Source organism: Lygodium microphyllum, chromosome 8 (genome assembly GCF_053477565.2).
Source record: "Lygodium microphyllum isolate KBCC chromosome 8, Lygodium_microphyllum_v1.1.10, whole genome shotgun sequence".
Taxonomy (NCBI): domain Eukaryota; kingdom Viridiplantae; phylum Streptophyta; class Polypodiopsida; order Schizaeales; family Lygodiaceae; genus Lygodium; species Lygodium microphyllum.
In genome coordinates, this window is record NC_141142.1 from 114,435,103 (window position 1) to 114,460,849 (window position 25,747).

At 40.1% G+C, this 25,747-nt stretch overlaps 1 protein-coding gene across 1 annotated transcript in view; it reads left to right on the forward strand.

The window, feature by feature from the left end:
- The window catches only part of LOC148032757 (PITH domain protein (DUF1000)), a 157,913-nt gene extending 132,388 nt beyond the window's left edge, over positions 1–25,525 (forward strand). Inside the window, exon 9 of the mRNA XM_087684167.1 lies at positions 24,976–25,525. Within this exon, the coding sequence (XP_087540293.1) occupies positions 24,976–25,015 (40 nt within the window). The 3' untranslated portion in view covers positions 25,016–25,525. The remainder of the gene's footprint in view (positions 1–24,975) is intronic.
- The last annotated feature ends 222 nt before the right edge of the window (positions 25,526–25,747 follow it).

Here is a 25,747-nt window from a genome sequence, read left to right on the forward strand (position 1 = left end):
TCCAGGGGGAGTTCCATCATGGAAACATGAATTTTTAAGATGCTTTGATCTTGTCGATAACATTTGCTTAAATTATTAATCAAATGTGCAAGGTTGTTTAGCATATGTGATGCACAAGGCGGTTACTTCATGGTAACAGGCCAAGGACCTCAAGGATGCAGTTGATGTCAAAGGCAAAAGTTATAATAGGTTATGCTTGCCAGGTACTCCATGGTAGACTGGTCCAAAGTACTATTACTTGTAGTGGATCTCAGTTGTACTTCTTCCATTTGCAATATAAGCTAAATAAATACTTCAAGGGGCGCGAGTTTTGGGGCCAATTGGGTGTCCATTGTCCAAGATTAAAGTGGTAAATTGTGCATTTTCAGTTTACGTGAATTTTATGCTTGCTATAATTAGTGCTTAATCAGGTTATGATGGGTAAAAGATAGATTATCATGGTTTTGGTATCATCGTTTTGAGAGGGTCTCGCTTGGGATATTCCTTGGTCTAGCGAAGGTTAATATGTATGTCAGTTAGGCACACTGGACCACCTTCATGGATAAGGAGAAAGGTTGTGTTTTCAGCCTTTTACAACAGATTTTGGTTTTTAATTGCCTTTGGTGGTTAAAGAAGGTTCAAGATGAGTAGAACAAGCCCTAGCAAGGTACATTTTTGGAGTTAAGGGGGCTACCGGTTGCTTTGTGCAGGTTATTTAGATTCATGTCGTCTAATATCAATGTGGTGTTCCAAATGATTATGGGCTCTCAGGTCCCCATGTTACCGATCCTTCCAAAGGGGTTAGAAGCTTGATGGGGAGAACTATTTCATTTGGAAGGTGATGATGCTTGCCCCATGACGGAGGCCATTGGTTGTCGATCAGCCGAGAAGGATCTTTCTAAACTTTCTACATCGGAGAAAGCAAAGTTGATGAAGGTACAGTCACATTGGGACAAATTGAATGCTCATATCAATTCTTTCCTATTTCTCTCACGCACACCGGTTGTGATAGCCCACATTGAATTTGTGTTGCTATTGGATGGAGTACAATTGAGATTTCTTGATCTCTTCTACTGATACAAAAGCCCCTTGTTGTCAGAATAGCAAGGCTTTCGGGCAATTTACCCCTTGATCTTCACCCAGGACACGTACAAATTGGATCCTTGATTGGTCAAATTATGCCCCAAATGAAATGGGATGGGCCAGCATTTGAAATCCCTGATAATTGCTTGAATTTCAGCTGTTGATTTTAGTGTACGATGCCTTTCTGTTGAGAATTAAGGTTTATTGCAGAAATCTGTTTGCTATCCACCAAATCTAACTGAGAACAGCTTCAAATGGCTGAGAAATGCTGAGATTTTCGGAAAATGGGCTGGAGAAGGTGAGAGAATGTTGAGAAGAGAGAGAAATCGGAATTTCCATGTGGCCAAACCCTCTAAATTGCATGTTGCCTGCTCTAATCTGCAATAAATGTAGTTGCATGTTACTTGGAAGCACCAAAATGCTGTTGTGAGCTTTCAGCTGCAGTTGCCAGCCCTTGGGAGTTACCAAACTGCTGTTGCTGGATCCCCAATGGCCTTAGGCTATTGTCGCTTGCAGCAAATGACTGATTTCTGCTAAGAAAACAGATCAGTAGCACCTTCTCTCTCTCTCTCTCTCTCTCCCGCAACACCCCCACCCCCCCAAGACACACACATACGCTGAACCAATTGAATGAGTCTATCCCAGCCCTGAATAGCCATCTCTCCCATTGTGTGGGTATTTTTGCCAAGTGGCGCAGTCTTATAATCCCATTTTCTAGCAATTTTCAGCGAATTAATTAGTTAGTTTTAGCCCTTTTGACCTTGCCCAAAATTAAATATGCCCGTCCACAATTTAATTGGTTAGGCCATTTGCAACCCCAAGTGGTCGCTCAGCCTTATTTGACCCTTGGATATGTAGAAATCAAGTGGTTAGTGTCTAGTCCCTTGTGTTACCATTGACACTTAATGGCCAATTAACCGTCCTAGGGCCAAATTGACACCAAATGACATTCAAAACTCAGGTGCCACGACTGATCACTACTTTTTACTTTGATATCTACTGCTTTCTCGGGGTCCTTGGCTTGTTACCATGAGATAACTGCCATTTGCATCACATGTACCTTACAACATTGCACATTTGATTATTAAGTTAATCAAATGTTATTAGCAAGAGCAAAGCATCTCAAAATTATTATGTCACCATGATAGACTCCCTTGCCGCTGCTCCCTATCTCCCTTGAAATCCTTGCAATGATTCTCAATTGCAATGTGCCAAAGCAAAAAGTATACTACACTAGAACGTCCATAAGGCATTGTAGTCATATCATTGGCCACTGCTATCTAACCATGCTATATGCTCAAAACTTACCAAAAATTCCTAGCTAGAATAAGCATAACATAAAACTGAAAAATAGTTCAAAATTGTTGCAAGAAACTTATCGATGCATCCATTACTCATGTTTTGTAACTATTCTGACCACACAACCACAATAAAGCATATACTCAGCATAAACCATGGTTAAAACTGCCAATGGCTTTCACTAAACATGCTACTATCTATAGAACCAGGTGAAAACCATTAAAAATTGAGCATAAAGTGATCATAAACTAATCATATGCTGATCTGAAAATTGATCATAAACTGCTGCAAATTGATTACAAACTGAATGCAAAAACTGATAAGAAAATGATGCAAGAGCTGATGCATAATTGATCCCAAAGTGACCATAAATTGATCTCAAACTAACGCATAAGTGTAGTCTCAAAGCCGTGGTAACAACCATACTCATCTGCATACATCTCATAGTGACTAGTATACTAAATAGTGATCTCATGGCAAACATAGTGTCAATATAGTACCTTGGATGTATGTTGAATACATTTGAGATCCAGTATATAGGAGAGTTGTCCAAAACTTGAGAAGTGAAAGTGCTTTCTTTCCCTCGCCCCCCCCATGAGCATCAGGTACTACTGTAGCCTCTTGCTCTACTAAACTTGACTTAGCCTGATACAAAGTTGGCTCTAATTGAAAGGCATCAAGGTAAAGTTGCAATAATGAAGGATAGTTTGCCAAGTCATCCTTTTCCATCCATTGGCAAATAATTCTAAAACTTCACCAAATATCTCATGGAAATTTTACCTCTAACATTTTTTGACACTCGTGCCAAAATCTACATGAGTATCAAGATCTCATCTAGTTTCTCAACTTCAGGTTGAATTTTAGCAAATACATCCTCTGGCATATTACTACAAAAATGCTTCAACAAATTGACATGGAAGGCATTGTGTATCCGCCAATGTGGAGGTAATTTCAGTAGATATGCATTATCGCTGATCTTCTCCAATACTCGGAAGGGCTCACAGTATCTCATACTTAACTTTGGATACAACCTTTCTCTTGCTTTTATCTTTTTCAGCCTTGCCTTTTCAAAATGCAACAATACATAATTACCCTTTGCAAACATAAGTTGCCAGGTACGAAAGGCACGATACGCTACGATACGATAAAATACGGTATTAATTGCTACCTTATGATTTTATAAGGTATGGTACGATATTAGTACGAAAAAAATCAGATGATTTTTTAAATAACAAAAATCATAAATCATTGAATGATAGATCATAGAATACATGTTTAAAGTGGAAATAGCCATTTTATTACAGAATAAGATGAATACATGAGGGTGACCATCGTGGTTGCATGGGCTACGCAAAACATGCGATACAACTATAGTCTAGTATATCTGATTCAAAAAAAGAAGAGAGACCTATGTCATATGAATCTATAATGAGGCATTACTATCATCATCAGAACCTTTTGAGTGCTCATCAAGAGAGTCTGAAGATGACTCCTCGCCATTCCATGAGATGAGACATACTTATACTCATCCTCACTAATGAGGTTACCATCATCATAAAATGATGGCTCCCTAGGTGGCGGCTCTGTAGGCAAGGGGGGGATGTCATCACGAGGCACAGGATGTGAGCTACTAGAGCCCCACTTTACATATGTCTGCAAGCCACTCGAACCACCCCTCCTCAATGATGGAGGGCGTTGAATGATCATGCCCCTGCTACCACCTACTCGAACTTTTCGCCCACGAGCGCGCTGACTGCGAGTGTTACGAGTATCTGCTACTATAAGCTGTCTATACAGCTCTGCAAAAATCATCTCCTTCTCCTCATCCACCTCCTTATGTATACTCGAAAGAGTGTTGCCATAAACTTGAATGTATCAACATTCACCTACACAATGTAGTGATGCACGTAAGGCTGATCATTGTAAATGTCAAAGTCTAAATTGTATAGTATAAAGTTTTAACTTCAAAGTTCAAAGTTTAAAAGTTAAAACAACAAATTTTAAATGTTATGGTTAAGTGTTTACACTTTACCTACTTCGGACTATCCATGCTCATCATAGCCCTCATCATGCGTAAGTTAGTGCGGCAATAGACTAGCCGCTCTAACTGTTGTGTGCTAAGCTGATTGCGAATCTTTGTGTAAATGAGAGAATAGGCACTCCAATTTCTCTCACATGCATCCGAAGAGCAATCTTGGGCAAGGATCCTCATGGCTAAGGGTTGAACGGTCTCCAGTGCATATCCAAAGTTTTGCCACCAAAATAAAGGCTTCACAAGTGACTCTCTCCAAGTGGGAGAAGCAAAAGCCACATGCCCTCTCTGATCTGCATAGCATCCTAGCTGCTCTAGCACTGTATTGTGGTCATCCACAGGGACCACACGAGTCAAATAAGCAAGCTGGTCTGAAAAGAACTCTCTATAATCCATGACCACCGGTGACTTGTAGACCGGATGTACCAATGCAGCAAAGCCATGGATGGGCTTATGCATCCACGCCCATCTCCTCTTTTCTATCTCTAAAACATGTGCACGCTGTGTCCCTGTAATCATTGTATAAGCATATGCCTTTGCCAATGCCGCTTTAAAGAAGTGAACGAGAAGGCCCATGGTGGACCCCTCGCAATCACTCATACGTAACATCGCTATAAAAGGGAGTCACGACAATGACAATGGCATGGAATTTTTACCAAAACGGCTCATGAAGGCACAAGCACTGCATGGCTTTGGCCTTCCCTGTCTCATGCTCATCCCACTCATTCCATAGAGTGGACACCACTGTGTGCTGGTGCAAGGCGGACGACACCTCATAAAGGTGCTCTAGCAATAACCACATGTAAGCAAAGTAAGTTGAAGAAGGCTTCTTCAACTCCAGTGTGCTATGCTCACGATACATCATAAGCACCTTTACCTCTACTGTGAAGAATGTGACAATTGATGTAGCTTTGCGGACCACCCTCTTCACCCACTTGAGCTTTCTAATGTCCTCCATGAGCAGGTCCAAACAATGACTTGCACATGGAGTCCACACAATCGTAGAGAACTCAGCCTCAAGCAAACGGTCCATGCGCCGACAATTTGATGTATTGTCGGTAACAACTTGCACCACATTTGAGTGGTCCACCTATAACCGCAATTTACAAATTACAGTTTTGTATAAATCAAATATCAATTATGAATCATGATATTATTATAATGAAAGAAAGTGAAACAAATTTAAAACACAAATTGCAATGTATACCTCAATGATAGCTTGTCGAATGTGGCGGTAGATGAATGTGCTTGTCATTTTTCTCCCCCTCTTGCCGGTATCTACGGCTTGCAAAAAGTAAGTACCGAGTGGACATAAGACGAGTATGTTGATGATGCCCCGTTTCTTACAATCACTCCATCTGTCGGTGAGAATGGAGCAACCATATTTTATCGATGCGCCCTGAATAGGATCAAGGGCTCTATCAATCCTTTCCTTCTCTTCATCAATCTTTCTCATCCACATGCCGTTGTATGTGACACCGGTCCATCCTTCACATAGACCCACATTGGCAATGGCTTTTACCATCTTCTTTCATTGCTCTTGCTTTAGGACATTGAATGCAAGATTGCACTCAATCACCGTTTTCAATGTCCACAAGTCATTGCCTTTCTCTAAGAAAGGCAACCGATTCATGCACATGACCGGGAGCTTGAGAGAGTGACGAGATTGTATCTTCGGCACCGCATGAGTCTCCACTCTCTGTCTTGTACTGGAGCCGGATGCGGATGTGGAGCCCCCACTACCAACGGTAGAGGTCTCTCCCACATCGGTTGAAGTTACGCCCACATTGGATGCTTCCTCGTTAGTAGGCATACGAGTTGGTGCCGATAAGCCAGTTCCTCCTCCCCTTGTGGATTCCCCTCTCATCTTGGCGAGAATATCCTCCGCAATGTTTTGAGGGATCTCCTTGCATGGAGCAACTTGCTCCCTTGTCTTGGAAAGATGTTGGAGAAGCCGAGTTGCACCACTTGTATAGTGCTTCCCGTAATACTTGCATGTCCAATGGTGGGAGTTGGACTTCTTTGTATCCCTCTCCACATGGATCGCATGCAAATTGAAGGCGTCGTGCTTCTCATGAGTCATGGTGCCGATGACGGATAAAGAGGCCACACACAGAGAGAGAGAGAGAGAGAGAGAGAGAGAGAGAGAGAGAGAGAGAGAGAGATGCTTGAGTCTCGACTCTTGAAAGTTGAGTCTTGAAAGTTGAAAGGGAGGGAGACTTGAGAGGCCCGAGAGTTGGGGTAAAGTTAAAAGATCAAGAGTGAGAGAGAGGGGGTGGGAGATGAGAATGGTAAATGCTTTGATAGGGTGCAGGATAGAGGGGATGGGAGATGAGATTTGAGAATGGAAAATGCTTTGATAGGGTGTTGGAAAGAGTGGATGGGAGGTGTGATTTGAGAATGGCAAATCACAAGTCCATTCAAGAATCAAGATCCAAGAGAGGAAGATGAGAATGGTAAGTCACAAGTGCTTGTTGAATTGGTGTGAAAGCATGGAGGAGAGGAGCACCTTTTGTAGATGAGAGAAGGGTCAAAGTTCAAACAATCAAAGAGGGATCAACGGTCAAAGAGAGATTTGCCAACTAGAAGGAATCCAAAGAGGGTTGGGGAGGGGAGTGTTGGCTGGAAAAGGGGATGGGGTGAGGTATCCAAGGCTTCCTACCCCCCAAAAAGTGCTACGCAGGCAAGCGGAGGTGCAGGAAATGTGTGACGTGGAACGCAGGGCACACAGGGCACGCAGGCAACGTGGCCTAAACAAGCGCAAAATTATATATGAATTCGTTTGGATATATATCGTATGGTATCGTACGAATCGTACCGTACGAACCTATCTGTACGACGTACGAAGGCAACTATGCTGCAAATTGCAAAACATGTCTATGGCAATCAACTATCTTTTTTCACTTTTCCTGTGACCTTTGAAGTGTATACTTTATCTTTGCATAGATTGCATCCAAGTTTTCAAGATAGCGATTAGCCTCAAAGGTCTTATATTTAGTGTGCAAGATAGGTGGTATCTTCTTGCCACCCTCAACAATGTCAAATGGAGCTTTGTTAGTGGCACTATGCATTGTATTGTTGTATGCAAACTTAACCAATGGCAAATACTACTCCCACTTTGTTTTATGGTCTAATATAAAGCATCTCAAAAGATCCAATACTCTAAAATTTACCTAATTAGACTGACCATTTGTCTACGGATAAAAGGATGATGAGAATTTTAACGTAATACCCATATTCTCAGACCATCCCTTTCAAAATAAACTGGTCATTGGAGGATCTCAATCACTGATGATTGACTCTGGTATACCATGATACTGAATGATATGCTGTAAAAATGAGCATACTATGTGATCAGTCTTTATATTTTTCCTCATAGGAATGAAATGGGCTTGTTTGCTAAGCCTCTATATGATAGTCCATATTCCATTATTCTTTGCAGGTGTCCTAGGAAGCTCAAAAAGGAATCCATAGCAATGCTCTACCAGGGCCGGTGGTTTGGAATAGGCAAAATTATCCCTCAAAGTTGGCTAGTAAAAGAAATGCTCCACTACTTTGATTGTGGCATTAATTCCTCTATGCCCTGCATAAGGAGGAATATGACTCTTAGTTATTACTTAAGACCTCAATTGCTTTGTGATACGTAGTGATCCATGCATCATTGGAAATCCATCTTTGAGCAGAAAGTGCTTATGCCCTCGGCCATTGCAAAGCTGATCATAAGCATTAGCAAAGTTTGAATCAACTGTAAAGAAATACCCTAACAGAGAAACATAAATTGAAACCTTACGACAAAGCACAGATTGATAAAAAAACACAGTTAGGGTTAGGGTAACTCAGAGACAATGAACACAGTGAATAAATGAAGTGATATAATTGCTAAATAATACGATGCTCAAACAACAAACGCACTATGCACTGAATGAATACTGAACCTCGCAGTGAGAAGCTGGATTTGATGCAGACAACAGTGAAAAGAGAGAAATACAAAAAACAGAGATAGCAGGTGAGAGAAAGACTAAAAACGCAGGCAGGACAGCGTGCAGGAGAGAGAGACTAAAATGTAGGCAAGACAGCTTACGAGAGAGAGAGAGACTAAAAACGTAGGCATCAGGTGTGAGAAAGACTAACAACGCAGACATGATAGTCTGCAGGAGAGAGAAAGACTAAAAACGTAGGTAGCAGGATTGTGATGACGTGGCAAGTTGTATGGCAGCAGGTCTGCACAGGAACAACAGTCGCCTGATTGGAATCAGCTACAAACTGCGTGAAGAGGGCTGGAAATCAGGCGCCAACTAATGGAGACAACAATGGACAGCTTCGGCTAAGATGTCCTCCGCGAACGGGGTGTGGGCAGCAAGCTGAAACACCTGAAATCTACAAAAACGAGATTAGATAAGAGTGGAGGGCTGGCTGGTTATTTATAGAAAAATAGGGTTCTTGATCCTCTCCCACTTAACTCTCTCGATCCGCTCCCCATTTTAGGGTTTTGGCTAAAATAAGCCTAAAATAAGTATGTTTTGGGGCTGTTTAAGTGGTTAAGTGCATTTCTTAGCACAACATCAACACCATACTGATCCTTCATGGCATTGAACTTAGTGTGATAAACTATATTGACGGCTGAAATTTGAGACTTACGTGACAATGTATCAGCCACAACATTCTTTTTACCATCAATGTGTACGATTTGAAAATGAAACATAGAGAGAAAATTTGCCAATCTCATATACTTGTCTGACAACTTTGTCTGTGTTAGAAAGTACCTCAATGTCTAACGATTTGTTTGCACCATGAAATCAGTCCCCAACAAGTAATGTTTCCACGTAGATGGTGCATGGATTATAACCAAGAGCTCTTTCTCACAGACATTCAAATTCCTCTTTGTAGCATTGAGAAGACGGCTTTCATAAGCCACAACTCGGCCTACATTAAAATAGCCCAGCGCTGTCTCCACATGCATCACACCGAACCACAAATGACTTCCTTAGATTGGGCAACACAAGTATAGGATTTGAAGTCATATTTTCCTTTAACTTTTCAAATGCTATAGTTTCCACTATTGTCCATGTCCATCTAAATGGTACATTCTTCTTCTGCAAAGCATATAGTGGAGTTGCAATTTTAGCAAAACCGTGTACATACTTTCTGTAATAGGAACATGAACCCAAGAAGTTGCGGATTTCATGTACATTCTTCAAAGGTGGCCATGAATGTATTGCCTCAACCTTTGCAGGATACATACGAATACCATCAGCCGATGCAATATACCCCACAAAGTGGATTTCATGCACAAAGAATTAACTTTTCTTGTCATTGATGACCACTTGTGCTTACGCAGGTCATTGAACACAATATCCAAATGCTTCCTATGCTCTGCCTCATTCTTTGAAAAGATCATCATGTCATCAAAGAACTTGTCTACAATCCCCTATGTAGCCTAAATATGTGATCCATCATCTGATTAAAAGTGGCAAGGGTATTTGTAAGTTTAAAAGGCATGACAAGGAACTCATACAATCCAAAAGATGTCTGAAAATTGTCTTAGATATATCCTTGGATCTAATGCATATCTAATGATATCCACTTTTCAAATCTATACGGTTGAATATGGCTGCCCTTTGTAATCTATCCATAACATTATGGTTTCGAGGGATTGAAAATCGATCCTTTATCATGATTTAATTCAAAGCATGATTGTCAATGCACATACACCATGAACCATCCATTTTTTGCACCAAAAGCACTGGAGAGCAAAACGATGAAGAGCTAGGCTAAATCAACCCTTTTTCTAATAGATCATTCACTTTGCTCATAATTTTCTCTTGCTAAGGTGCATCGACCGTGTAGGGTAGCCTATTAGGTGGGCTACTTCTTGGGATAAGATATATGCCATGATCTTTAAGTCTTTCAGGTGGTAGTTGCCCTGGAAGTGATTAAGAGAAGCAATTAGTATAAATTTTCAAAAATAAAATGCGATCCTTCTCTAACTTTGACATTTTCCAACATTTTTGTTATGAACCTTATTTCTAGTAAAAACATTGAAAGGTGATTTTTCATTACTTTAGAGATGGCAATAGCCGATATAACAGGGACAAATTCCCCTATAGTAAGTGCATGGATCTTGCCCTTATGCTGAATAGTGATCACTTTGATATGTGAATCAATCGTTGCATGGATATGATGGCACCATGGTATACTAAGCAAGATATCACAATCCTCAAGTGGAGCAATAAAAACTCTTTGCTATCCACATATCTCTAAATGTGCAATCAAAGCTTTCGAATGAGCGGTGTGACAAGCTTTGCATGGCCTTTGTATGCCATTTCAACTTCCCCCATATGTCCCATCTCATCCTCTTTGATACTTAGACGGGTTGCCATGTCTGTAGAGATGAAGTTGACTCGTGCACCATTATGAAAGAAGATCAAAGCATGCGAGTCCCTGATTTTACCCCATGTTCTATATAACTTAGTAGCATCATCATCGGGTTGATCACTAACAACATCGCACACCAATCCGATTAATGTTTTAGGCTTCTTATCCTTAGGATTTCCCTAATATTCTGATTTTTAACTTGTTGCCCAATAGGACAGTCCTTAGCAATGTGACCCACCTGTTCACAAATAAAGCATTATTTTGTAGCCATCAATTTCCTATATTGCACAAGTGATTTCTAGCCCTTGTTTTGCTGTTTTGACTTATTTTTAAGCTGATTTTCAAATTTGCTCCTTTTCTCAACCTTTGATAATTTTTTATTTGTCCTCTCCCCACTCTCTTGAAAGCCCGAATCCTTCCCAAGCAACAAAGCGTTAAATGTAGCAACAGTCTCTATGAGCTGAGGTATGCTGGACACGGTGGATTTAATGCAAAAATCCTTGATTTCTTTAGGCATTCTACATATATACTTTTCCACTTGCTCATAAAGAGGAGCTAGATGATAAGAAGCAATGGGCAGCAATGTATCCCAAAACTTCTTATTGTATCACTCTAAATTCTTGCATTTCTTTTCATCAAGATTATTTCAAGTTGTCATGATGTCCACCTCAAAAGTACTTGCCAACCAATTTGATGCAAACATTTGCTTGAATTATATCCATGTCGATGGTGCTCTTCCTTGCATTAAGAGCACGGATCATTATTGCAAAGCATTCCTCTTCAAGAAAGTAGCGGCTTTTTAAATCTTAGAGGATTCGGTGAAGTTTCCCCTTGAATAGGTTGCATCGAATTGCTTAGTGAAAGTGAAAGCTTTTAGCCTATCTTGTGCACCATTGAAGGTCTCAAACTTTACCACTTTTCCACCCTCATTGTAGTCTTCCATTGCCCCTTTGGGAGTCAAGTTGTCATACAATGGCTGCTGCAAAAAGGGTGCATTTGTTGTATTTGCATTAAAACCAACACCAAAAGAAGCATTTGTATGACCAACATTCATTCCTTGAGCCCCATAAGCATTCAAGGGTATAGATGCATTACCAAACATGTCATTTTGTGTCCTAGACATCAAACTAATGTTGCCTTGCATACGGATATGCATATTACTAGCCATACTTGAATACATTGGGCCTTGCACACCATGCATAGGTTGTTGCATACCATAAGAAGTTATGCTAAACATTCCAATATGCAGTCCTTGACCAACCATTGCATGAAAAATAGTGCTATCACTTATCTTGACTGCCCCATCATTGTATACATGCTCGGCTGTCCAAAATCCATTGGATTGGCACTATCATGATTGCCTTGCAATTGCACACCTTGCTGTTTCGAAGGTGTATGGAGAGGGTGGTAAAACTTGATCAAGCACCTAATTACAATAATTAACAAAGGAACATAAACTGAAATGCACACTTTCATAACATTCTTGGACATTGGACACCTTGTTGGCCCCAAAATTGGTGCCCCTTGCAGTATTTCTTTAATTTGTATTGCTATTGGATGGAGTAAAACTAGATTTCTTGATTATCTCCACTGATCCAAAAGCCCCTTTTTTATTGATGATTTTAGTAGAAAGTCATGGATGTATGTGTTAAAGAGCAAAAAGTAAGTGTTGGGTGTCTTTAAAAGGTTTCATGCTTTTGTTACCACACAGAAAGGGCTTAAGTTAAAGGCTATAAGAACGGATAATGGGGCAAGTATGTCTCTGATAAGTTCAAAAAGTTTTGTGAGATGCATGGCATTGAGAGGGGGTTGATAGCCCCTCACAATCCTCCATCAAATCGTGTGGTTGAAAGATATAATTGCACACTTTGTGAGAGAGTCAAATGCATCTTGTCAACAACTAATCTCATGCAGCAGTTCTGGGGAGAGGCTCTTAAAACTATAGTTCATGTATGCAATCACTCTCCCAATCGTGCATTGAAAAATGGTAAGGTCTACACGTTTCAGAAGGCAGTCACAGAGGTTTAAGCCATCTTTGGATGACATTTTATTGACTAATGAAGGTGAGTCTTTGACATTTAGACAGGCACAATCATGTGAAAATAAGAGAAAGTGGGAGCTTGCTATGTAGGAAGAGATGAAGTCTCTGTATGCAAATAACACATGGGAGCTTGTACCTTTGCCCAAGGATACGAAAGCTATCCCTAACAAATGGGTTTACAAGGTGAAGTGTATTGATGGGAAGCGCAAGTATAAGGCACGTTTGGTTGCTAAGGGCTATACACAAAAGGAAGGCATAGACTTCTAGGAGGTTTTTTCACTAGTGGTGAAGATGACTATGCTCTGTGTTTTGTTTGCTCTCACTGCATCCTTGGATTTTGAGTTGGATCAGATGGATGTGAAGATTGCTTTTCATCATGGTGACTTGGATGAAACAACCCGAAGGTTTTGCTAGTCTAGGGAAATAGCATTTGGTTTGTAAGTTGAAATGTAGCTTATATGGGCTGAAACAGGCCCCTAGATAGTGGTATAAAAAGTTTGATGCCTTCATACTTAGCCATGGATTTTAAACGTAGTCATGCAGATGACTGCTTATACACTAAAAAGGCTAATCATGGGAGTCTTATTATGCTGGTCTTATATGTGGATGACATGCTCATTGTAGAAAAGCATAAGAGTACTTTGAATACTCTTAAAAGGCAGCTGAGTTCAGCCTTCTCAATGAAAGATTTGGGGGCAGCTGAACATATCTTGGACATGCGCATTAACAAGGATAGAGGGCAACACTTGTTGTTTCTCTTAACAGACAAGTACATTAGCAAAGTACTTGATAGATTCAATATGGTTGATACTAAGCCTCTTGGTGTGCCTTTGCTGCCACATACAAAGCATAGCAAAGTTGATTGCCCAAAGGATGATGCAGGTGCTAGTGCTATGAAGGGATACCTTATGCATCAACTTGTGCTTCTTTGATATATGCCATGGTTGCAACTCTCCTTGACATTGCTCATGCAATGGGAGTTGTTAGTAGATTCATGTCTAACCTTGGCAAGCCACATTGAGAAGCAGTAAAATGTATCTTTAGATACTTAAAACGTATACAAGAGAAGTGTATATGCTATGGAAAGGGTACACTAGAGTTGTAGGGATTTTGTGATTCGGACATGGTAGGAGATCTTGACACTAGAAAATCTACCAATGGGTATGTCTTTACTTTGGTTGGTGGGTCTATTTCTTGGTGTTCAAGGTTGTAGAAAATTGTGGCATTGAGTACTACTATAGAGGCTGAATATATTTCAGCCACAAAAGCTTCTAAGAAAGCTATTTGGCTTTACTGTTTGTTCAATGATATTGGTCTCTCTTCACATACTCCAGTGCTTGGTTGTGGTAGTCAAAGTGCCATATGTTTGGCTAAGAATGCCATGTTTCATGCACGTACTAAACACATATATTCGGTACCACTTCATTCACTGAAAGGTCTTAGATGATGGTCTTGTCACATTGACTAAGGTCAAAACCCAAGATAACCTTGCAGATGTTTTCACTAAGAGTCTTACAAAAGCTCAACATGAGCATTGCATCTGATTAGTGGGAGTTTGCTAGCTTAAAGGCACCACTCTGGGCCTTTAAGTGGGAGGTTGTTGGGTATAAAGTTCCTTCAGGTGTTTATACGGGTGTGAATACACCCTTATTTGTACCCTAACATATAAATACATTTTATTCTTTGTCTACCGTGACAAGCTGGTACACTCACCTTGGGATTCTCTCACTCTCACACTCAACACTGCTCTTGGTCCATTTCTAATCCGCATTCCCATTGTGCACTCCTTCCAAAAATTGGTGGGTGCAGTGGCATCCATAGCTTGAAACATTGATCCACCCCCAAAATAACCTAGATGCCTAGATGGTGGAGGAATTCTTTGCTGTCCATGAGGAATATGCTGCGCATTATTCCCTAATGGATGATCATGCTGTTGAACTAGAGTTCCCTGCACATTCGGCATTATAGGTGCTGTTGTATGCAATACCTTTGGCTGAAAAGTTTGCCCATGAGCCTCACTTGGTTGTTTAGAATGGGGAGCAACTTTTTCCATTTAACATTAGGAACTGATTGCATAAATTCAGCAAATTGAAGTTACTGAATTAATTGTTGCAAGTTCATAACAACACTTGCTAACTATACCATAAACACTGCATTTGCTTGGTGAGCACCTTGGACTTGCAAAATTACATGTGATTGAGTTGCATGCTCTCTGATCACATTTGTTGCTGGCTTTCCTAAAGTATTTTCAGCATTTGGAGACTCAAACCATGTGTTGAGTGCCTTTCAAGAGTGGATTCCTGCTACCACTGTTATGCCCTTTGGTGTACATAGTTTTCAGCATTTATAAACCTTGTTGTAACTAAATTACAGTAAACCAAAATGCACATTTTTGCTCCTCAAGTCGACCAAAAGCTCATCTCCTTTAGAAAGTTGGTGATGTCTTGGCAACGGAACCGTGAAACTGGCCTTTGCAAGCCCAAAGGGCAGTAAACCACATTTTAGCAAATACTTAATTCAGCTTAACAGTAAATTCAGCAAGAAAACTCCACACACAAGTAGAGCTAGAGTGCTCATGCACCACACATTGACATTTGTTTGCCCCAAAGCTTGGTGTTCCCTTCACTTAGTGAGAGGGAGTCCCTTTCCCAGACATGTGTATTACAGGTATAGGATACAATTCAGTCTCTCTCACAGCAAGATGAGCCTATCACCATTCCTTAGTGGTATCAGCAGCTCGTGCAGGATGCAAGTGTTACTCACTTTCTTGCCACCCCTACAGGTCCACACATATCAACTCGATTGCAAGCCCAGTGGGATAGTTCACTTTGTGTGAACTATGCTTTAATGTCACAAATTCGTTAGGATTTGGATTCCATTGAGTGAAATGAGAGTTGTGACTTGGTTTTGTGTCCTCTGAAACGGAAGGTGATTGGTGTAAAGTGGGCCTATAAGATCGAGCATCTTGCTAATGGTTTCTTGGACAAGCATAAGAGGCTAGACTTGTTGCCAAGGGTTTTGCTCAAAGGGTAGGGTTGGATTACTTTGAGACTTTTGCACCTGCAGCTTGGATGCTAGCCATTCAATCTAGTTTGGCTATTGCAACCCATTACCACTAGCCTGTCTACCAAATGGACGTCAAGTTTGCTTTCTTGAATGGCGTCCTTGAGGAGGAGTGCTATGTTTCATAGCCTCCAGGTTTTCTTGTGTAGGGGAAGGAGGACCATGTCTACAGATTGTGAAAGGCCCTATATGGCTTGAAGCAAGCTCGTAGGGCTTGGTACGACAGGATCGATCGGTTCTTTCTTCAGAGTGGCTTCCATTGATTTGCTCATGACTCTAACCTTTACTATAAGTTTGAGAGTGACGTGTGTTTTGATTATTTTGCATGTAGATGATCTTATCATCATAGGGAGCAATTCATAGGAGGTTAATCGGACTCCGGAGATTTTGAGATAGGAGTTCGAGATGATGAATCTTGGTATCCTACATCTCTTTCTTGGTTTGGAAATCTATCAGATGGCACAGGGCATTTTAATTTCACAACATAGGTATATCTTTGGGTTACGGAGTTTGGTATGGTGGAGTGTTTGTCTATTTCTTGCCACATGGGCCCCGAGTCCAAGCTTGTGATAGTAGGTGATCTCCTTATAGATGCCGCCCGTTTCAGATATCTTGTTGGCTCACTCTAATCTAGCTCATTCACACTAGGCCGCATACTTCTTTTGTGGTGGCTTTGTTGTCTTCTTTTATGAAGACTCCTACACAAGATCATTGGAAAGTGGCTTCACATGTTCTTCATTATTTACAAGGAAATCAACCCTATGCGATCGTGTATGGAGAGGGGTTACTCTTTCTGGATGGAGTAACTTTGATTGGGCAAGTGATGTGGATTCGAGATGGTCCACTATAGGTTGTGTCTCCTCCCTTGGATCAAGAGCTATCTCTTGGAGTAGTAAAGCAGCCTACTGTGGCTCCTTCTACAGAGGCTAAATATCATGCCCTTTGTTCTATAGCTATGGAGGTAGTTTGGCTTTGTTGTATGCTGGTGGGGATTGACTTTTCTTAGATAAGACCTATGGAGTTGTGCGTGGACAACTAAAGTGCTGTAGCTCTTGTGAAGAATCCACTGTTTTATGCTTTCACGAAGCACATTGAGGTTCAATACCAGTATGTTTAAGAGTAGATCGTGGATTCCGAGTTCGTTGTAGCCTACTATCCCACAAAGGACAATGCAACAGATCTCTTCATGAAGTCTTTGCGTAGGGCTTCTATGCTCCCTCACATGCAGTTGTTGATTCTACAGACACTCCCAAGGTCAAAGAGGGAGTGCCAGATTGCCTATTTTAGCCATGTTAGTTATCATCTCCTAATTGTGAGCTCCTATCAGAGTTTTACGAAGACATGGGAGCTTTGGCAGCTATGTGTGCATTTCTTGTGCATTTTCTTGTCCGTTAGTTGGTTTTTACCTTGTGCCAGTGCTTGCCTTCTTCACGATAGCCAGTATATTTTTTTCATCATTTTCCCATTTTTTGTGAGCAGTTCGAGTGCATTTATTGCAGTCATTTTTGCATTTTTGAGCAATCGACCAGATTTGGGGCCCCAAGCAGTAGTCGGGTCGTTTGGTGGTATTGTTGCTATATATAGGAGTCCTCTCCACTTGGTCATTTGTTCTTTTGCAAATCTTGTTTACTTTGTCCTTGACACTCTCTAACAGTCTCCAACTTTGGTATTGCCATCTTCAGCAGCTAGATTTGGTGCCCTCACTGATGTTGTGGACTGCATGTAGGGACTGATCAGTCCTCATCATTATATTCAACATTCTTCTTCTGCCAGTGTAGTATTTCTTCCTTCATCTCTTGTTGTCTCTTTTTCTCTGCATTTGTGTTCCTTCTTGCATTGTGCACTCTCACAATGGAAATAGGAAGCTTCTGAGAAGCTAGGGGTGGACAAAAATTAGTGTCTCTTAGGGAAGGGGATTGTGAAGCCAAAGAAGTGGAAGGAGTCAAGTAGCCTTTTTCTTGCAACATGTCTTTGCCTTATTCAAAGTAGAGGATCTTCTTGGCTCTTTCAGCACCTTTGGCTCTAATACCATGTCAAAATAACAGATATGCTTTGATACCATGTCAAATTTGACTACTATGAAAGCAAATGAGAGAGACTATAGGTTTTGTAGGGAGAAGCATAGAGTGTGTATAGCAAACACTAAGAGAAAAGAGAAACTCAAAAAAGAGTAGAAGAAGAAGAGTGATGAATCTCTGAATCATGCTAAGTGAATCAAGCTGATATAGCAGAATTGAAGCTTTGAAGATAATTGCATTGTCTTGTTTGAATTAGGTGGTAGCACTTGTAGGGAATGTGCACAGCGAAGGGAGCAAAATACATTACTTTGCCATTAGGATATTTAGAATAAATGTTGAAGGGTGAAGGAAAGGAGAGCTGGCTATAGAGGGAGTGAAATAGAGTTCCTCAAGAGTTGTTAGAGATCAGGGATATGTTGAAATCTCTTGGAGATGATGGTTGCTATCAAGGTGACTGCTGGGCAGCTAGCTGGAGAAGAAAGCGTAAGAATAGTTGATGATGATCTCTTTGTGTAAGTGGTTGTGGATAGTTGGGCAGTTCTTCAAGAGTGAAGAAAACACAAAAACACATGTATCTGATGTAAGTTTGATAAAGGGGGGCACAATCTACCATAAACAACTCGAGTTTGTTGCAAACAAAGCTAGATGATGCCGCTAGGTGAGGAAGGCCGACACCAAATGGCATAGGCTGCAAAAGGCCAAGTGGAGATGGATGCAGAAGCCACAAACCGTAATGTCCTCTTCACGGGGTGTGAATGGAAATGGAGAGGATGGAGAAAAGAGAGAAGAACATGGAAGAGATTGACAAAGTGTTAGAAGGAATGAATGGGACAGCAAATGAAGAATGAGGGAAATTAGTGCCATATTTATAGGCATGGACAGTTTTGAGTGGTGCCCTAAGTCTCTTGAGTGGCGCCCTGACACTTAATGATGATCCAAATAAAGCCTTTTTGGAGCTGTAAATGAAACCCAAAATAGAAATGAAGTAGGAGAAATGTTCTGAATGACTTGATTTCTCAACAGGCTAGAGATGTTGACCACAGAACGTAGATGACATGTTATTGCTTCATTTTGGGTGTAGGTGCTATCTCTTGGAGTAGCAAGAAGTAGCCATATAGGTGTCCGATCATCTATAGAGGCTGAGTAGTAAGTGACATCTTCCACTACATATGAGACTGTGTGACTTTCGAGGTGGTTAGGATAGCTTGGTTGCCTGCAGTTAGGTTTTACTACACTTCTATGCAAGAATTAGAGTTGGCACGGAATCATTTATTCAAGGTTGTCTCCGTACATAGTACGAACTGATCCGTACGGTACGGTGTAATATGTATTTGTATGATTTATTATGAAAAAATAGGCACTTTTTGGCCACTCCTTCAAGCCTACAACTTTCTTTTTTTTTCTTCTTTCTTTTTTATTTCTCTCTCCCCCAAGCCTCTCTCTCTTTCTCTCTCAAGCTTCTCACATCCTCTTTTTCTCTCAAGTCTCTCATCTTTTTTTTTTCCCTTGAAGATAATTGAATTAAATGGCAATATTTACATCAGACCATCAAGTTAGCTAAGAAAAATAGAACAAACATAGATCAAGTTGAAAGGCCTCTAAGACCATAACACACAAATATTACACAAAAAGGATAGTCAAAGTGGAGTGAACAATATTCAGCCAAGGAGCAGCAATGTCAAGAAGAACCAGGTCAGTTGAAACCATAGAGATCTACCATAACTATAAACCACGAACACGGGCCACATGACCATGGATACCCAAGGTAGAATAACAAATGAAGGCATTCCGAGTACGCCAAATATGCCACAGAGTTATCCAACTAAGGAAATGGAAAGCAATGTCTCATCACATGTAGTGCAAAATAAACAACGACCACGGGAGATCTCGTGAGCACACAACACATCCCTATTTGGAAGACCCCCAATAAGCAACCTCCATATGAAAACTTTACCCTGATAATGAATCTTAAGACTTCCAGAGTTGGAGAAAGCCTCTCATCTGACTCCCTTTCTCTCTCTCCCTCTGTCTCTCTCTCTCAACCTTCTCTCTCTCAAGCCCATACTTCTCTTATTTGTATTGATGTTTATGTATGAGTATCCACTCCCATCTATGTAGTTGTAAGTCGTAGGTAGTAGTAGCGCATGCTGAATCAAGTTTTTGCATGTTATCCTCAAGTATTCATCTTATATACTTTAATAGCATTGCTATTTAGACTTGAAACATTTATTCTATTATCCTTAGTCCAAAGTAATCAAGTTATTTTTTTTTCATACTAATATCGTACCATACCTTATAAAATCTTAAGGTACTATTTAGTACTGTATTGTATCATACCTTTTGTATGTAACAACTATGCATGTATTCTATGCTCGGAAAAGTGCATAGAGATACATTATTATTTTATTCGGGAGAAGATACTAGATGACACTGTTGATGTGGAGTATTGTAAGACAACGGATAACTTGGCAAACTTGTTTACTAATGCTCTTCCTTAGGCTGTTCTTTCTCAATGTTCTGAATCCCCAAGCCTGATGCTGTGTTGAGGATTTGAGAGGGGGTGTTAGAGATTTGGTCAACTCTAGGATGCGCACAAGCTACATTGGGGCAGATTAGGGCAGTTTTCATGCAGTTTGGAGGAGGTTTGACAGGTTTCATACAGTTGCTAGCATTCACGGATCAGTTTTGGGCAGTTGGGCAGGCTGCCACATGGCAGCCTAGTCATCACAGCAGTCTTTTTGTTTATTATTATCTTATTGCTGCAGTCGCAGACTGATCAGTAGTCAGTTGGCCAGTAAAAACTAGCCATCTTGGTCATATTCTTGGCATCTTTTCTCGGTATTTATTGCTAGCCTTACCTGGGTGACAATCATTCAGATTTTGTGTTTGTAGATAAGTGTTCTCTATCTGACATACTCTCACAACGCTTTCTACATATCTATTTTCATTATTCACCGTTCATCTTTTGCAGTCTTCAGCTCTCTCTCTCTCTCTCTCTCTCTCTCTCTCTCTCCATGTTCATATCTTTCTTTCAATGTGGTCATATGCTTTTGCATTTGCTGCACTCTGACAGAACCACACTACATTTTAGCCAATATGCAGCCCTTACAATTGCATATTACAAGTGCCTCAAGAGTAGGGTAATGAAAACACCATGTCAAAATTTTGCAGGTGTAGCAAACCAGCAAAATTTAGATGACCAAAATGTGCATGCCAAAGTTTTGCATGTGAAACAACTTGCAGATTTGCAACTGCACATGCCATACTATCTACACATTTTCCATAATTGTTGAGCTTGTACAACCCACAAGATAGTGAATTGGATGCAACAATTGTATCACCACATGTGAGATCATGAACAATATATTTGTCATCCACGAATTAGACAATCAAGTCAATCTTCGTAAGCATAGAAAAAGTATCTAAAAATGTGAAAGTATTACCATTAGCAACAATCAACACAATTTTACTGCCTCTAATAGGATAAGGGGAGTTATTGGCACATATGACAATAACTATCCTTGGATGCAAACTCAAGAAGCGAGTAAACTGCATTGTGAAGTAATATGCTTAGCAGCACCGTTGATAAAGTACCACACTTTTGAATTGACAATAGACATGCAAGAACCAATATATGACTCATTATAAAAGTGGATGGTTGGTTTCAACTTCCACCGAACTTGTTCTCAATAGCAAGTTGCAACATATAGAATACATTATTGTTAAGAGCTATGGCCCTTGATTGCAATTGATGCAAAATTCACATGTATTGAGGAAAGTTAGCACAAAATCGACCCTATGCTGTATTGCATAGCAAAAAGTAGACTATAAAAATACTCACCTACAAAAATCAAGATTGTCAAAAATTTTGCTCCACAAAGGAAAAAATAGCTTGTTCAATATTGAAAGTAGTGCAAACGGAGCCCAAAATATCTTTGAAAAATAATTAGATGATGCCATGCCATAGGGGCTCTCCCATAGTATTAGTAAACTTGTGAATGCTTGTCAAATCTCGTCCATGTTGTAGGAGATGATGTAGAGGGTATTGACAAATTTGCATAAGAGGTTAAAAGCTGATATGATACCAAATGTGGGATTTATAGTTGTAGGAATGCACACATAACTTGGAGAGGAAGAAGCTTGAGTGTGCACAACTCTAAGTGTAGTGAGAGTATCAATGTAGACAATGTACAAGACTAAGCTTGCCCTAGAGTGTAACGAGCATATATACAACACTAGGGGAAAGACCTCCTAGTGAGTTAAAAAGTGCCCTAACAGTTCTACGTGTATGTTCATACACATTACTACTAAAATATGTTAACAAAGAAGAGAGGATAATTTGGCTAACATTCTCATGAATGTTAAAAGGTCAAGACCTCCATGCATCTTTAAACAACAAACTTTATTTGTTGTCATAAGTTTCAATACCTTGTTAACTTTGTAGTCCACATGAGCTTATAGATGTCCATAGTATGAGCTTATAGATCTACATGAACTTGTTCTCAAATTGAGTTACCCATTGCTTGGAATGTATCCTAGAAGCAAATAATGATTGGTGTCATTTAAAAATTGCAAAGATACTCTCTTCTTGGTGGTTGCATGTTATATTAAGGATTATGGAGTACGTACAAATGGATCATGTGCACCTTCTTTCATTTTGAGTCACACATGGGTTCACATTATAGACCTTCGGATCCTTATTCACTATGCCCTTTTACTACACTTTCCTTGTTCCTATTAATATTTGTTATCTTTGGAGTGAATTATAGGGCTAATCTCTTATCTTGCCTTGCATTGATTTGAGGGATTTATCAATAGAATTTTGTGTTTCTTTGGAAAGAAAAGTATTAGACTCACTGTTCTAAATTGCAGATTAGGGTTAACTAGAGAATTCAAGAGAGAGAGAGTGTGGGTAGAGTTGTCGTGATCCTCTCCTAGCCTTTGCACAACAATGTTGTTGATTAAGTGGTAAATTCTTAGTAAGCGTATTGCATACTTGCCACATTACCCACTTGACTTTGCCTTGTTTACACACATTAATTAATCTAAGCCTAAAAATTGTCTGGCTTTAGCTTGTGTTCACATCTCTCTCCTGTATGTGCATAATTAGTCATGCCCCATGAACCCCTGGTAGATCTATATTCTATAATGCATGCACCATCGAAGCTCTTAATAATGTTCCCCCATCATGCCACATTAGCTAAGGTGATACTTTCCCTTGTTAATGTGGGATAACTAAAACTCTTCCTTCATTTTGACGTCTACCCTTCGGTAGTGGAAGCAACTTTGATATGGCCAAATAAATCTTTGACCTTCTTTTTCCTTCTTGCTTCAACGTATCCACATTGCAAGGGATGTGTAGCAAAGGAACAACAGTAAATGAGTCCAAAGGGTATATGGATTTATGATGTGTCCAAGAATCGGAAATTATTGCATATTGTATATTGGGAGTCCCATTTTGTAACAAGTAAATTGTGCATGCCATGTTTTTCCAAAACCTTTTTGATCATAATCGGAGATATGAAATCCGAATGTGTACTATGAAATGTTTTTGCTATATCCACTTGCATTAGAAGGGTCTAAAAAAAAGCATATTTTACAACAGCTTATAAACAATGGGTATCAACACGAGGGATGCCACTGTTCAACTATTCATACATCTCCTTTTTAGGGAACAATTTAACCATACCTACTTTCCATCTGCCTAGCATATTCTGATCATTCCTTCCATGCTTTATTTACCATCCACAACAGAAGTTTCCTTCAATTCATATGGAGATGCCTGTGTATGTGATAAAATGCACTGCACTAAATTAATTATGTTCACTTGTGCATCAGTAAGAACATTATTAAGTGAATCTGAAGTAGAAAATGGTCTGGAAAACTGTAGTATGTGTACATCATGTAATCTTGCTTTAAACCAAATCCTTTTACCATCTACAAGTGGATTGTTGCCTTGATACTCTTTATCTTGACTCTTGATCCATCTCAACCTTGCTCTTTGGCTGCCTTTTCTTGACTTTTGTCATATCATTTAGGTGTATCTATATTCTGACATTGACAGAAATGCACATTTAATCGTTGCTGCCTGAGTTATTGTAAAGACAAACTTTTCTTTTGCAGCTGCACTTGTTCCCTTGCATTGCCTAGGTTGACCTTGCACTGTTGGCCTCAATCCTCGAACAATTCAAGGCATTTTGGCGCAAGTACTTTTACATCCCAAATTTATTCTTTCTGCCTCTGTTGTGATTTGCACGTGCTGCCTGCAGCTCACATGTCAGTCTGAGAAGCTCACAGCTCTAGGAATCTTGACTTCTGCAAAACCATATAGCTATTGGTGTAGTAATCTTTACTTATGCAGAATGGTACAGCTATTCTTCTCACAGGAATGTGCAATATTGGCTCTTCTGTGTTCTTTTGTGGCTTTTCCAATTAGCAGTTGTGAAATAAGTAAGCATTGTCCAGGTGACAATGTAATGCATAACAGGTTTTTGTCCAGTGGCCAGCCTCTGATTATCGGATGTTACCCTCTGAATTGTGCGTTTGTTTTCTTTCTGCTTGCCAATTATATCAGGCTTTGCACAGTCTGCAAGTAGAGGGTAACAGCTATCCTCTCTGCTCGTCTGCTTGGCATTTGACTTTGTGTATTATATGCAGTGTTTATTCCTTCTTCTACATTATCATTTTTCACTATTTTTCTTATCATTTAGTATTTACAATGTCCTTTTTATTGTGTTTTCTTTTGAATGTCAGCATATGTAAGAGTTAGGAGGTGCTTATAGCACAGGCTTGGAAGATAATAGTCTTTACAGATAGCTCCTATAAGAAGAAAGCATAACTCATCTAACACGGGCTGTATTGACTTTTAGCATTAATGGTCTTGTGTGTCCTCCAAAGGTCTAAGCTGATGGTTTACACTGCATCATGCTTTATGCGCTATAGCATCCTGTTGTTAACTCTAAAGGCAATGTCTTCTCTGGGTTGTCTTTGGCAGGGACATATTTTGCTTACTGTTTGAAGCTTGTGCATCTCATGAAATACCCTTCAATTGAAGCTTACTAATTCCATGTTGTGAATGTGTTCAGGCTTCCAGCTGATACCAATCACACCCCCACCGTACTTTAGATTTTGTTTGTCCGAAAGACAAGCACATGGTCCGCGAGAATGGTTGTATTTTTGCTCTGGGCCTTAGTAAATCTGAAGGGGTTGTCATCTGCGTTTTGCAGATGAATGTACAGCCTTTGGCCCCTTAGTTTGAAAGGCTTGCTACAATCACATTTCCACAGATTGACAAGGGCAGTCCAACTATGGCCACTTGAAAACTCTGTTTGAATGAATATACATGTGTTTTTGAGATTCGCATACTCAGAACTTCGTCATACGAAACTTGAAGAATCAAGCCCATGCGGAATTTGCATTAAAAGTCAGAACGCTGCAAGTAAGATTTCACTGCACGCAGAAGAATACAATTCTGTATGTCTCTAAATAAGCCCTTCGAGACGTCTTGGGCTATATTTCAAGTTGGATCTCTATGACAAGTTCATAGAAAGTATGAAGACATAAAATGTTTAGCCGATTTCAGAACTTGAAGATTAAAAAGAAGTGAGACCAGCCATTTGCTGTGCATTGAGCTTCTTAAATCGTACCAGATGTCTACTAGGATTGGAAATGTGCGAAGTCTCTATAAGGTCGGGTTAGACTGCCTATCATGTTGATGTACCGAGTTGTGGCGGTTACACTTGGTATGAGGAGGAGGAAGTTGTATGGGAAAATGCATAATGCATTTATGGTCGCCACAAGGTGAGGATATGCTCCTTGGTCAATCAAGATGTGTGGTTATTTGTAGCTATACAGCAG